The sequence below is a fragment of the Apostichopus japonicus genome, chromosome 2 (genome assembly GCF_037975245.1).
Source record: "Apostichopus japonicus isolate 1M-3 chromosome 2, ASM3797524v1, whole genome shotgun sequence".
Lineage (NCBI taxonomy): Eukaryota > Metazoa > Echinodermata > Holothuroidea > Aspidochirotida > Stichopodidae > Apostichopus > Apostichopus japonicus.
In genome coordinates this window covers 8,261,273-8,275,047 of record NC_092562.1, presented here as the reverse complement: position 1 = coordinate 8,275,047, position 13,775 = coordinate 8,261,273, and the positions used below count along the sequence as shown (strand labels likewise).

At 34.8% G+C, this 13,775-nt stretch overlaps 1 protein-coding gene across 3 annotated transcripts in view; it reads right to left on the bottom strand.

Moving 5' to 3' along the window:
• The window catches only part of LOC139976753 (uncharacterized), a 101,680-nt gene that overhangs the window by 49,131 nt on the left and 38,774 nt on the right, over window positions 1–13,775 (bottom strand). For all 3 annotated transcript variants that reach the window (XM_071985479.1, XM_071985489.1, XM_071985498.1), the window contains exons 7-9: window positions 8,968–9,057; window positions 7,605–7,724; window positions 1,887–2,111 (exon numbers count right to left, since the gene is read on the bottom strand). In XM_071985479.1, the coding sequence (XP_071841580.1) occupies window positions 1,887–2,111; window positions 7,605–7,724; window positions 8,968–9,057 (435 nt within the window). The remainder of the gene's footprint in view (window positions 1–1,886; window positions 2,112–7,604; window positions 7,725–8,967; window positions 9,058–13,775) is intronic.

Here is a 13,775-nt window from a genome sequence, read left to right as displayed (position 1 = left end):
ACGTTCAAATATCGCTAGCATACAAAATCAGTGAACAGTATCGCTCTTCTTGGGTGAACAAACATGGCAGACAGTAACTTCCGGTAACTTCACAGAGTAGGCCTGTTGCTTCAATCCAGTTAGTGTACAGATCAGTGGTCGCAAGACAAGTTATGAGAGTGGTGGAGATCGAGAGCGTCCAACAAACACTATAACAGGTAGGCTTAGCCTAACAAATTGCATAACTGTACTGGAGAGTTAGCCCAACTGCAGTGTTAGTACTAACTTGTCTTAGGGGCCCCTAGGCTAGGCCTAGCCCTATAAGCCTAGGCTAGCTAACGCGTCGAAATAACTATTTTGTTGAAGTTCCATCACTTGTTAAACACATTTGACATGTACCTATAGGCTTTAGGCAGCTAGACAGACGCAGCCTAGCTTTCACGTACGTAGACTGCTCTATAATCAATGTAGCTATATTCTACACTACACTTTGTACATTCGCCGTAAACGTACATGTCTGTTGCGCGAAATTAAGCTCCTCCCACTCTCGCGTGTCACTCACACTTTTATAATATATATATATTACCACGCCGAACATGACAAAATAGTATATAATATATAAAGGTTATAACGACCAATATATATGTTATGCGATATATATATATGATATGCGATATATATAGGTTATGCATAACGTATATGAAGAACAAACATAAGTCATATATATTACTGTATAACCAACATATATTCCTCGTTATAATCAATATATATGGTATATATATTGTCACATATGGCACTTCATACAGTGAGGTGATTAGTTCAGGATGATGTCATCAAGGTCTTGGCAACTTATCTGGACATTTATATACATTATATGTAGCCTGGATAATTGGCATGTGAAGTGCTTCTTGCATAATTAATGATGATCAGTGCACACCACTAATAGGAACAAAGATTAATTTTAACATTGATTATACAAGCTATGTGTATGTTTGCCACACAAACAGAGAATCAATGGTAGCACATCTTTAAACATCTGTTGCTAACAAACAAAGCAAGATGAAGAAGATGCTGCCTCAATCAATACTCACATACTTCTCTAATTTCTAATCGTTAATACATACCAACCTCAACAGTTACAAATATGTCTTGGTGGGAACAAAAGGTATATTTAAATATCCACTCTCCACAGGATACTACCAGACTGTATATATTCTTGTATTATCTGTTCATTTCGATCTATGTTGACCTCAAATTTTGGAATTTGTTAATTGAAAAATTTAACATTGTATCTTTTGTAATATTGAGACTGCCAATATGAAAACGGATTATTTCAACTTTTATTTTGATGGTCTGCCTTTGTATGAAGGCCACTCATGTATGAGTGTCTATATTTCTTTTGTGTATATGTTACTGGGCAGTTACTATCTTGTATTAACCATTAAATGCTGGGATAGTACACATTGAAAATTAAAGTTAAAACAACATTGTATTCACAATGTTTGTCTGAAATTGATCTTAAAAAGTAACCATGCAGATAGCATGGATATCCCTCATCTACATCCATCATCTACACAATTAAATCTACAAATTTATCAGTCAGGTTTGGTTTAAAGTTAGATGTAGTCAATCATAGACAAGTAAGAACTGAAGGAGTTAAAACCCACAGAAAGTACAGCTTACTTCATCCTTAGGAAGCTCAACAATTCACACAGAAAAAATAGTATACATTTTAAGGTGTTCATCAGAACATCAGAACAGTGTTCATCAGAACACTTAAATCTGTAATGTTAACAGAATAAATGAAAATAGACAGAAGATTTTTATTTGAGCAGAGCTTGACTTTAAATTTAGATCATATGTGATCTATAAAAGTCAATGTATCTTATTTTTAATATGATATTTACCATCATTGTCTATTATAGTCACAGTAGCAGTTCCTTCCCCAAACCTAATGTATACTGATGGAAATGGAAGTATCACCAGATGGAATACTTCAGTAGGCTCAATTATCATATCAGATACAATGGATATATCCACAGGTACACAACGCTGTCCACTGGGTATTGTAACATCAAGGCTAATGGGAGTAAAATCTGAAGATGTCATAGCAGAGTCTTGAGAGGTGGTAACTGTAAAGAAAATATGAGGAGAATTAGCTGACAGATATTAATAATATTCTTGTTTCAAAACTTGATCATATACAACAGTCCCACATACAGTCAAAAATTTAGTTACAAATCTTCCTTTATGAATTTCAAAGATTTACTTATATCATTTCAAGAGTATTAATAAACCTTTTTCTTCAAACTAAACTTTCAAGGATATGCTATCCTTTTCCCTGAACCCACATGGGACATACATGATGATATTTGTATGGTTTTATAACATTTACAGTTGCACAAGAAGTACCAGCAAGGCCAGGGAATACCACCCAGCAGATATAACATCTAGTTTTAAATTTATTAAATTTTTCACACTTGACAGGTAAAATATACAATGAACATAACATATCACAATGTGTGTTATAAATTAGGTTTGAAAGGAAGCCTTTTATAAAACCTAAAAAAGGTTTAATAAAGTAGAACCATTCCAACTAAAAGAAACGAAAGATAAATTTACATTTACCTGTTTACAATTGTGATCACAACTACACTACATTAATTCAATAATATTAATACCTTGTCCAATGTTGTATAATAAATCAAGTGTTAATAAGATACATAAAATCACTACCAATTGAGTTCAAACAGTGTTAGGGACCATTGCCAAATCTAATCGCCGTCATGACCGCGTGCGCTCGCAAGGCTATTGTTCACGTCTTCAGCTTAGTTACACTTGGGTGATCAGCTCTCAGATGAGACTCAGATTTAATGAGGAGGGCCATCTATGACATCATTGGTGTGGACAATGGACTTCCTTAGTGACCAAGATGAATGACATTTCGTTTTGAATAAGGATTAAGTTTCACGGGTAACTTGTTCTGGACTAAAGATACCAGGCATCAACAATCGATTCAAGTTTATATTTGTTTGTTAATGACTATTTTGTTGGCTTCGTGCACACAGTTTTGTATAGGCTATATAATGATGTATGCCAGTATAGGCTTCGTGTATATGCCTGTATAGTACTGAGTGTTATAGACCTACCAAACGTATCCGATTCAAACGAAAACCGTTGAGTCATTGACAACATATTTTTCACGAATACAGATATTATTTGATACTTCATAACATTGCCATATTTCTCAAATTTTATCTTACAATTATAACCTGAATGTTCCCCTCATCGTGATTTAGCAAAACCAACATAATAAGAATCGAGTTTGTACAGTCAAGTTAAATGGTAATTAGTTAGGCCCCGGTGACCTACGAATATTTTTGTAACTGCCAAAGTGATTGATGAATGATCACCAAAATTCATGACTGAGATCAAATAATTCAGCAAAATGACTAAAATCAAGATATCAGTGACTTCAAATACACGGTTGATACCTATCGGTTGTTTTCTTACTAATTTCGAACAGAAGAATTGACAACCTTAACAAGGTCAGCACACTGACAAAACCAATACGTTTTGTACATGCAAATAACGAGATGATTTACACACTGACTGTTCGTGGAAGAAAACGTGACTAGCATTTTGAACTGGCTTCAAGTTGACTTTCGCCCATGAACGGACCACTGATACTAAAGAAAATGATATGGTTGGCCGTACTAAATCACAATTGCGAGGGCGGAAAAAAAAAAAAATGAGTAGCTTTGTTTACAACTTTCAATCAATTGAGTTCAAACAGAGTTATGAGAGATATAATATTAATAACATTTAATGCAGGGTTTAGTTGCCCTTCTTTTAAGTAGTTAAGTAGACTTTGACAGTTTAATATTTGTTGTTATTGTCTTCCGAGTCTTCATGACATGATAGCTTAAGCTAAACATTCCAAAGTAGAACCAGACAACAGCGAATGTTATCAGCATGTCTTGTATCCTAGATATGAATAACGTTATTAGTAGAGAAAACCAGAATGCAAAAATGCATAGTGGTTTCGATGATGTAACATTCACCTATTTTCTGCATGAATTTGACAAAATGTACAGTGAGGATGTACAACATATTTGATATTACTAATACAGTGAAAAGCAGTGCGATGTGACAAATAATTCACAATGACACAGGCTGTCTTGAAATGACCATTGACCTCAACAACAAGCTTCATGTACTTATGTGATAGATACATCAACATACTAAAGATGACATCAGTCCTTGTTGAAATATTGTGTAAAACATGGTTTCACAACATTAAGGCTTCTTGTACTCAATGTAGTACAATAACATACCAAATATGCGATCTGTCCAAGCTTCCCTTACGATATTATGTTTAGGAAGATTTGTTAGTGTGGAGAGACAAGTATAAGAGGGGAGTGAAGTAAATTTCTGGCATTTGCTGACTTCAAATGACCTTTGACCTCCACCAAAAGCAATAGTTGGCTCCTTAATTTTAATATGGTACATCTACAACCCAAATATGAGATCTGTCCATTCTTGCAATATCATGTTTACAAGGTTGTCACGATTTGACCTGTTGTCCCCAAATAACCTTTGACCTACACCAAAAACATCAGGCTTCCTGTACTCAATGTGGTACCCCTACACACTAAATATGGATTGGACCGACCTTCCCTTCTTGAGATAACATGTTTACAAGGCTTTCAAAATTAGACCTTTGGTGACCCCAAAATACCTTTGACCTCCACCAAAAACAAAAGGCTTGTTGCACTCAATGGGGTATGTCTAAACACTAAATATGAGGTCTGCCCATGCTCCCCTGTTTGAGATAACTGGTTTACAATGTTTTCACAAAATGACCCCTGGGGTCCCCAAATGACCTTTGACCTCCACAGAAACAATAGGCTTCCTGTACTCAATGTGGTACTTCTACACATTAAAATGAGGTTTGCCCAAGGTTCCTTTCTGGAGATATCGTGATTACAAGGTTTTGACAATTTGACCCCTAATGACCCTAAATGACCTCCACAGAAAACAATAGGCTTCCTGTACTCAATGTGGTACTTCTACACACCAAATATGAGGTATGCCCAAGCTTCCTTTGTTGAGCTATTGTGTTTACAAGGTTTTTACAATTTGACCCAAGTGACCTTAAATGACCATTGACCTCCACAGAAAACAATAGGCTTCATGAACTCAATGTGGTACTACTACACACCAAATATGAGGTTTGCCCAAACTTCCTTTCTTGAGCTATCATGTTTACAAGGTTTTGACAATCTGACCCATAGTGACCCTAAATGACCTTTGACCTCCACAGAAAACAATAAGCTTCTTGTGCTTAATGCTGTATGTTTACACACTACATATTAGGTTTGTCCAAGCTTCCCTTCTTGAGATATTGTGTTTGCAAGGTTTCCACATTTTGACCCCTGGTGAAGCCAAATGACCTTTGACCTCCACAGAAAACAAAAGACTTCTTGTACTCAATGTGGTACATCTACACATAAAACATGAAGTTGGTCCAACATTCCCTTCTTGAGATATCGTGTTTACAAGCTGGGCGTCACAAACGCACACATGCACGCACACACACGCCATCATGAATACATAGGTTATGATATTCATCAAAACCAAAAAATGCATGCAGGGGTAGGTTGCTGTTTAAAGATTTGTAAACGAAGCATGCAGTTTTTATTTTAATAATATTATTAAGTTTTAAAAGATATAAATTCAGAAATAAAACACTAGTGTGATCATGAGATGGTTCAACTGGTTCAAATTGGATTTTCTAGTATCGACCCAGATAATAGCACATGACATAATAACATATGAAAGTGAGGGACAACCAAACTTTGATACACTATTCTTAGGACACCCTGTCGTAGCTTAGAAATGCTTAGAAAAATGCTTTAGCTTAGAATGACAACATTTCGGGCTATTATTTTAGCGAGTTTGGGATATGATCATGCCAGTTTAGTTTTGAATCATTATTTCACAGTATCAACCCTAGCAATGCAATTACGGCTCAATGTAATCTGACGATCCCACTTATGTTAACGATGTGTATTAACGAATACATAATTTGATTTATCAATATTAAGAGAGAGCTTGTTTGCCGTATTGAAGATGACAAGCCATTGCCATAGTTTTTCTTACAAGACTTCCAGGTGGTTATTGGGAAGAATTAAAACTGTCAACATTTATGAGGAAACAAGCTTGAAGTCATTGCACTGGGAAAAGTCAATGCAAGCAGCTTGCATGCATCACAGAGCCTGCTAGAAATAAATGAATAAGATAAAATAAAGAGCAAGAGCCCAACAGGCGCTATGGTTCCTTGCTTGTGTTGTATGTCATCACCCATGATCATAATATGTATGCCCACATGTACTAGCTATTAACCAATAACTGTATTCCAAGTTTGCATATAATCTGATTTAAGGTTGTGGAGTTAACGTCTGTTGACGTCAAATGAAGTTTGACCTCCACCAAAAAATACTAGGGATGTTGTATGCACTAATGGTGGATCCATGTACTTCAAGTTTGGAGTTATCCAGTTTATAAGCTTAATTTCACACTTTGGAACACACTAATGGTCATCCACATATTTAGTTAGTAAACCATCACCACATGGATTCATATTCTGCCTCCAACAAGGAAAAAAACCAGAAAACCCACAGGCATAGTGACTCCTTGCCAACTTTTATGTAAACACTTCATTGCATTACTGTACACATTCAGTTTTGACCTAAAATTAACTTTGACTTACACAGATAACAATATAGTGTTCTGTTACTTACTTAGTGAATTTACACACAATATATGAATTGCACCCAAGCTTTATTTCTACATTATACCATTTACTGTTCAGAGTTTTGATCTCTGGTGACCTAACGTAACCGTTCATCTCCATAAAATATGTGAACTTATAAAGGGTGATTTGCTAAGTACGTACTACATGAACTTTATCCAAGCTTTGCTTTTGGAGGCATTGTGTTCAGTAGGTTATAAAACTTGTTAACCTCCATTGAACTTTGACCTCTACGAAAAAAAGTCAGCATTCTTGTGCTCACTGAATTTAATCCAAGGTTTGTTTATGAAGTTATTGATTCTACAAGGGTTTCAGATTTTGACCTGTTACCATTAAACCTCCATAGAAAACATTAGTTCTTGTGCAAATTAACTATTGATCTAAGTAACAAGCAACAAGTAACCACCAAACACATTTTTGTTATAGTGTTAACCAGGTGTTCAGACTTTGGCCTCTTGTGACCTCTGTTGACCTATGTAGAAATCAATAGGGTTCATATACTTAGTTGAATTCACAATATGATTTGCTTTTGAAGTTATTGAGTTTGATCTCAAAACCAAAAATATGTGCTTCTTGTACAAAGTTAACAAGTAACTATGAAGTTGAACCACCATGTACTATTTAAGTTAATTATAGTGTTGACAACGTTGTCAGACTTTGGCCTCTGGTGATCTCCAATGACCTTTGACCTCTATGTAAACAAAATTGTTCTTGTACCCACAAAGGTGGATCCAAATATCAAATATGAGTTCATCAATAAGTTACTTTTGTAGTGAATGCAATTACAATGTTAATATTGAAATCTAACCTGAAACAGTCATTGTCAAGTAGGATGGTTTTCTGCAAACACGTATCTGGACACTTGTATCATCACTAACGTTCCCCTCTATAACTGACACTTCTAATGGACTGAGATAAACTTCACTTGCTGCAAGATGAGAGCATTAACAAACATGTATATTTACATAACATAATAAATGGAAAATATTCTAACACTAAGATAACTCCACTGAAAAATATGAATTTACATCTTAATGCGACCAAACTTCATAACACCTACCCTGTATACACATACAGGAGCAAGTTATTTTTGCAGAAGGCTGAACAGTAACTACACGTTTAATTTTGAGAACCTTTTCTTTGGGTGTGGGGGGGTGGGGGTATTCATGTTGATATACCTTTGTCAAATACTTTTCTATTTGCTTAGCACCAATGATAATAAGCAATTTTTACCCCACTTTACTATAAATCTGAGCTCAACACAAAATATGCTTCACACAATGTTAAAACAATAAATATGGCAATCATGAAATATGCATATGTAATAACTTTGTAGTAAGGAAATATCAAAGGGACTTGGCATGTGAAACAAATAACATGGTTCTTGAAAATGTTTGTGTGATATTGGAACCATAAACTATAGCAGATGTATCTTTCAAATTGTTGTGAGCTTTGATTTTACATATATTCAATGATACTCAGATTGATAAATCTGCTAACAAAAGATGTTTTCTTACTATTGGTTTATACTTCTAACTGTATTGCAATATCTCAGTCAATGGTTTGCTGTACTTAATATCAAACATGATCTTAGATTTGATAGGATAAACATTTGTTCAAGACACTCAAATTGATTGATACTTTGAAATGAGTCTGAACTTGCTCTATACATGAGGCATTCACAATCAACTTTGATATCCATCCAAGTTCCCTTTGAGATAACATTTCTCCAGCAAGGCATTGCACATATTCCCTAACACACATAAATAGATGCATACAGCATATAATTAAACATGGTTACGATTTACATTAAAACCAAAGTCAGTTACCAAACATTTGAAGAAATTGCTGGTTGGAACTTGTTTACTAAGTTTGGGCGGTACAAATTAATTTCAGAATGATACATGAAGCATTCTACCTTTTATCATGTGGATAAAAATGTAACAGGAGAAAGATCTGTATACAACGTATCATTGATTCCAAACTGGTGGACCAGCTATACACTATTGGGACAGGATTATTAATTTTGTACTGTTTGCCTATTGGGCAGTATTTCCATTTTTAGGCATAAAATTTGGACCTTAATATATCATAGTATTACTAAAGTTAATCTTGGAAATGTTCTTTAAGTGATACTGAATACTTATAATGGATTTAATGATACTACCTACTCTGACATGAGGGACCCAAAAATTCTTGACTGCAGGAACATACATCATCATTACAGGTACCTCCATTCTGACAGGGCTCCATGAGACAACCTATTGGAAGAATAATACATCATATGGATTCAATTACAACAAATATCAACATGCATTATAATGCATATAGATATTAGTTATAAATCAGAATGATATTTCACATTGACAAATATCCTACAAGAAAGATATTTTGTCAATTCCACATTTACTTCCTTTGACATTTTGATTTGTTTACATGCTCAAAGCAGTTTATATAGACAATGTTTTCTCCCTCCTCAGACTGCTTTCTTCTAATGAATCAAGTAAAGATAACAGGATAATATATGCTTAGTGTGTATGTGCATTTGAAGACATGTTCCAAAATAATGACAGTTAAACAAGAAACAATAGTTCTAACATTCCAATCATCTTCTGTTGCATATTTTAACATTTTATCCACACAGTCTTTTTGCAGTAGCTGTCTGAACACATGGCTAACATTTTTTAAATTTCTTTTCTTAATGATATTTCATGGCAGAATGACCTGCTCAGTACAATTAAGTGAAGTAGCAGATTTGCAAGCTTTTAGCATATTTACGGCCATAATGATTATTTTTTTATTGGAATTATACAAAAATTGATTCTGTGAAATAAATTAAGGGCAAATAATAAATTTTGTTTATGGTTTAATTGCCAATTTTCCAATAATTTAAAGGCACGCTTAATCCACTAGTTAGGACAGAATATTGCAAATTAGTGTCTATAAGATCTTCAATAATTTAAAAATAAAATACTGACACAAGTGAGTTAACCTGCTTCAGTGAGTCCCATACTGACAAATTAGTATCTCACTAAATTCCAGACATTGTAAAGCCCATTATATTTTCATTGAGTCCTAGCTAATTTAAATGATAAAGCCAATGCTGATTAATGACAGTTTGTGAAACCTTTGTGACAAGTACTGAGAACAAACTACAATAATGCAAGTAGCTGGGAAAGTAATAAATTGAAAGTTCATGTGAAGTTAATGAACATTCATGTTAATCTGCATACTGAGTAACACATACTTGCAATTGATATGATGAAACTATTACATAATACTGTTTTAACATTCATTCTTAGACAAATGCAAAGATGTATTTGAAAAAACAATAAATGTTGTACAATAAATTTTACAAAATGGTTCAACAAATCCAGTTGGACAAGTGCATGGGTTCTGTATGGCAGATGGACGACAAGTTCCACCATTAAAGCATGGACAATCAAGATCACAATTAACTGTAAGAAGACAATAAATAGCCTTGACTTACATTAATATGTTGACAAGATAACAGTAAATTTGATTAATTGCACTCTCTTGTTTATATCAGGATGATGGTGTTTGCATAGTAGTGAAGGAGGAATAATTCTGTCAAAATATTTTTACCCTGCCAAATTATACCATTATTTTAATAGCTACTTTTTCCTTTAATTTGTGATTTGTGAATTTGTGACCAAGGCATGCTGTATGTGTTATAAGTTTCTTTACATCAGCAGAGTATTTTTTATAACTCCAACTTACATCCCTGTATTCCACTCCTGCAACTGCATGATACAGTGTTTCATTTGAATGCTTTTTTCTCCCATATGATGAGAATCCTCACTGACTGCAATGTCATGGATACTTCAATGTTAGTAACACTTATCTATCTGGTATTAATTTATAGACCTCTCTCTTATTCTGTGACATGACATGTAAAGGATAACTGGAGGCACAAGTCATATTCTAATGCAGACCATTAGAAGAAAGCACAGCTATCTGACAGTGTACAGATTGTATGCTATATCACAAAATTGAATTCTTGAGAAGTGACCGTTTAATCAGCTGAGGTTAACCAATTAAAGTGTCTGCAATTTATTTTCTAATACACAAACAATAAAGTCAGGTTTTTCAGCTGCAATCAAAATTAAATGGATAAAACATTTAGTCTTTTATGGCCTCAAATGATATGTTCTTTCATGCTACAAATTAGCATGTGGATTATTACAGTATAAGATGTATTACTAATTATCTATTTATAGAAGAAGTTTCTATTCTGTGGCATAATATTTGTTTGATGTTAAATTGGTGTATAGTATGATAATGCATGGCTAGTTAATATGAAACTTTCTGTGAAGTAAGAAAAAAGTCTGTCAAATCCTATTAAAACTTGCTTACAAAGAAGTTTTGCAACACTTTATAGTAAAGTATGTTTATGTTATAAGTCCAAAGTAAAAATCCAATGCCGAAAATGTGAAGGTAACTGGAAGACATATTCATTTCTAAGTACAACAATATGCTTTCCATGTGAATTACAGTATATTAACTTATTCAATGTCTAGGTTGCATTTATGTGTGAGCCATGAATGAAGTTTAAGTTTGTAGATGTAAAATATCACAAGTTAGGTTTAAACTGCTTGCTTCACAAACAGGAGGCCAAACATGTAAAATTGATGTGATGCAGGGCAATTTACAAATTGGGATATTCCGGTGACGTTAACTTTACAAAAAATCAGAGGATATTTCCGATGACACTTTTTATTTGGAATGGTACATGAAATCTCTGGACTGTCCCCAGGAATCATCTGGTCGCCTTAATATCCAAATTGGCACCTTCAAATTCTGTGACTTGTTTCCTGACTGTGTGGGAACCATGCATGTAAATAGGGATGTTTTTGCTTTAGGGCAGGTCCAAGCTATTTGCTCTGTGACGTACGGGGCATTTCAGAGACTTAAATGCATGTGTCTAAAAGTTATAAAAATCTATTTTCCAGAAACTTTTTCAGGTTTTCATATTTGTTATTGCTGCTACTTTATTACAAACTCATGAAGATTTCCTACACTTGCTTTAATTAGGTCCCATCTTAATTAATGTACAGTGTGACATACGGGACACCAGAGAATTTGTGTTTTTTTTACTAAAGAGCAAAGCTGAAAACCCTCTGAAATTAGGAGGGCAGTGATCAAGCTGTTATAACTAGTGAATAGCCTAACCTTCCAAGGGCTAAGCTGTAACATATTAGAAAAAAATATGAAGCCATTCCAGTACAGTGATTACACAAATGAAAATTGTCCTGTGACGTACGGGACAATTTGTCCATATACAAATTGACTATGAAAACTCATAATTTTATTCCTGAATATACCATAACAAGCTGATTTCTACATAAAAACATTAATTTGGATATGCCAGAATAATGTCATTGGTAATTTCATGCCATATTTCCTTCTTTCTGGGATACGGAAAAGAGCATTGACTGTACTTGTGAGATCATTCTACTACATAAAACATGGAATGCGTAAAGTATTAATCTACTCTACACATACATCAAATACTCATAACATCAATTCTAGCTTTGTTAGACCAGGGAGCTGCTACTCTTAGAGTAGCAGCTCCCTGGTTAGACCACATATGATTTAATAAAGATGCAAAGTTTTGGTGCAAAACTGTTTTGGTATATACTGTACAACACTGTATCATACTCCCCACTGTTGCCCCTGAAGTTGAAATATGATCTATCCCAATCAAAACATACCAAAATGTCCACAGTAACGTCCACATAATACCCATCTATGAAATTAGTACAACAAAGTAACCTCTATAGACTGACCTAATACTGGTTATTGAACAAATGAGTGATTGTCCTCTGCAAATATTGGGCGAGCGAAACTCTACACTTGTAACTAAAAATCAAGAATCAAGAACATTGTGCAGTCATGATAGTCACACTTCACAATAGGCCTACGAAATGTTGAAATGCAAACTCAACATTCTTGAAGTCGTCCTCATTCAGTAAGGAGGGCGTTGTGGTCAAGTGGTTAAGGCAGTGGACTGGTGATCTAAGGATTACAGGTTCGAGCCCTGGCCAGATCATTGCGTTGTGTCCTTGGGCAAGGCACTTTATCTCCATTGCCTCACTTCACCCAGGTGTATAAATGGGGACTTGCCAGGTAACTTGTAAATATAGTTGCGTGCGCCGGTTTCTGGCTGCACCCTATGGGAAGTCCCCCGGGGGACACGTGGTTGTGGTGCACTGTGGTGCCCCAGGAGAGATTGATTGAATTGCGCACACTTTGGTGTGTGGGTGTGACAAGTTACCAATGACCAAGGCTAATAGCGCCTTTGAACAATTTATGTTGACTTTGGCGCTATATAAATGTCTTCTGATTGATTGAATGATTGAATGTCAATGTTGAATAGCATTGTTGATGATTCTGTATCCCACACACACACACAATTGACTTCCCGATAGTTTATTGAACAACACCTGGGCTGTTGGTGGTCATCAGTTCTCTTTAGGCATGCAGGGATTATAAATTGCAACTACCAGCTTTCAACAAAATAAATTTGTAAGCATTGGAAGGTTTCCAGTAGAGGTCCCCATTGGAGCCCATGCATGTTTATTATGTATAAATACAGGGTTTCCACCACACTATGTCCCGTACGTCACATTTTGTCCTGTACGTCACATTTTTAAATTTGATAATTAGATTTGCAGTGAATATTATTTCAATTTTTGTGGGATGGATTTTGTTGAGCAATGTTCTTAATTAGAACTTTACAGAATATCACAAAAAAAAATTGTTCCTCCATATCAAAACTTGAAAAAAAGTGCTGAAAATTGTGACGTACGGGACATCAGTATTTGGACACTACCTAATTAGCATATTTAATTGATGAACCCCCAAACATAATATGTCAAAATTATTGGAAGGAAGGGTGTATCATGTCCCACACAACCTATATTCAATTAGTTCATATTGCTGGCAGGGAAATAGG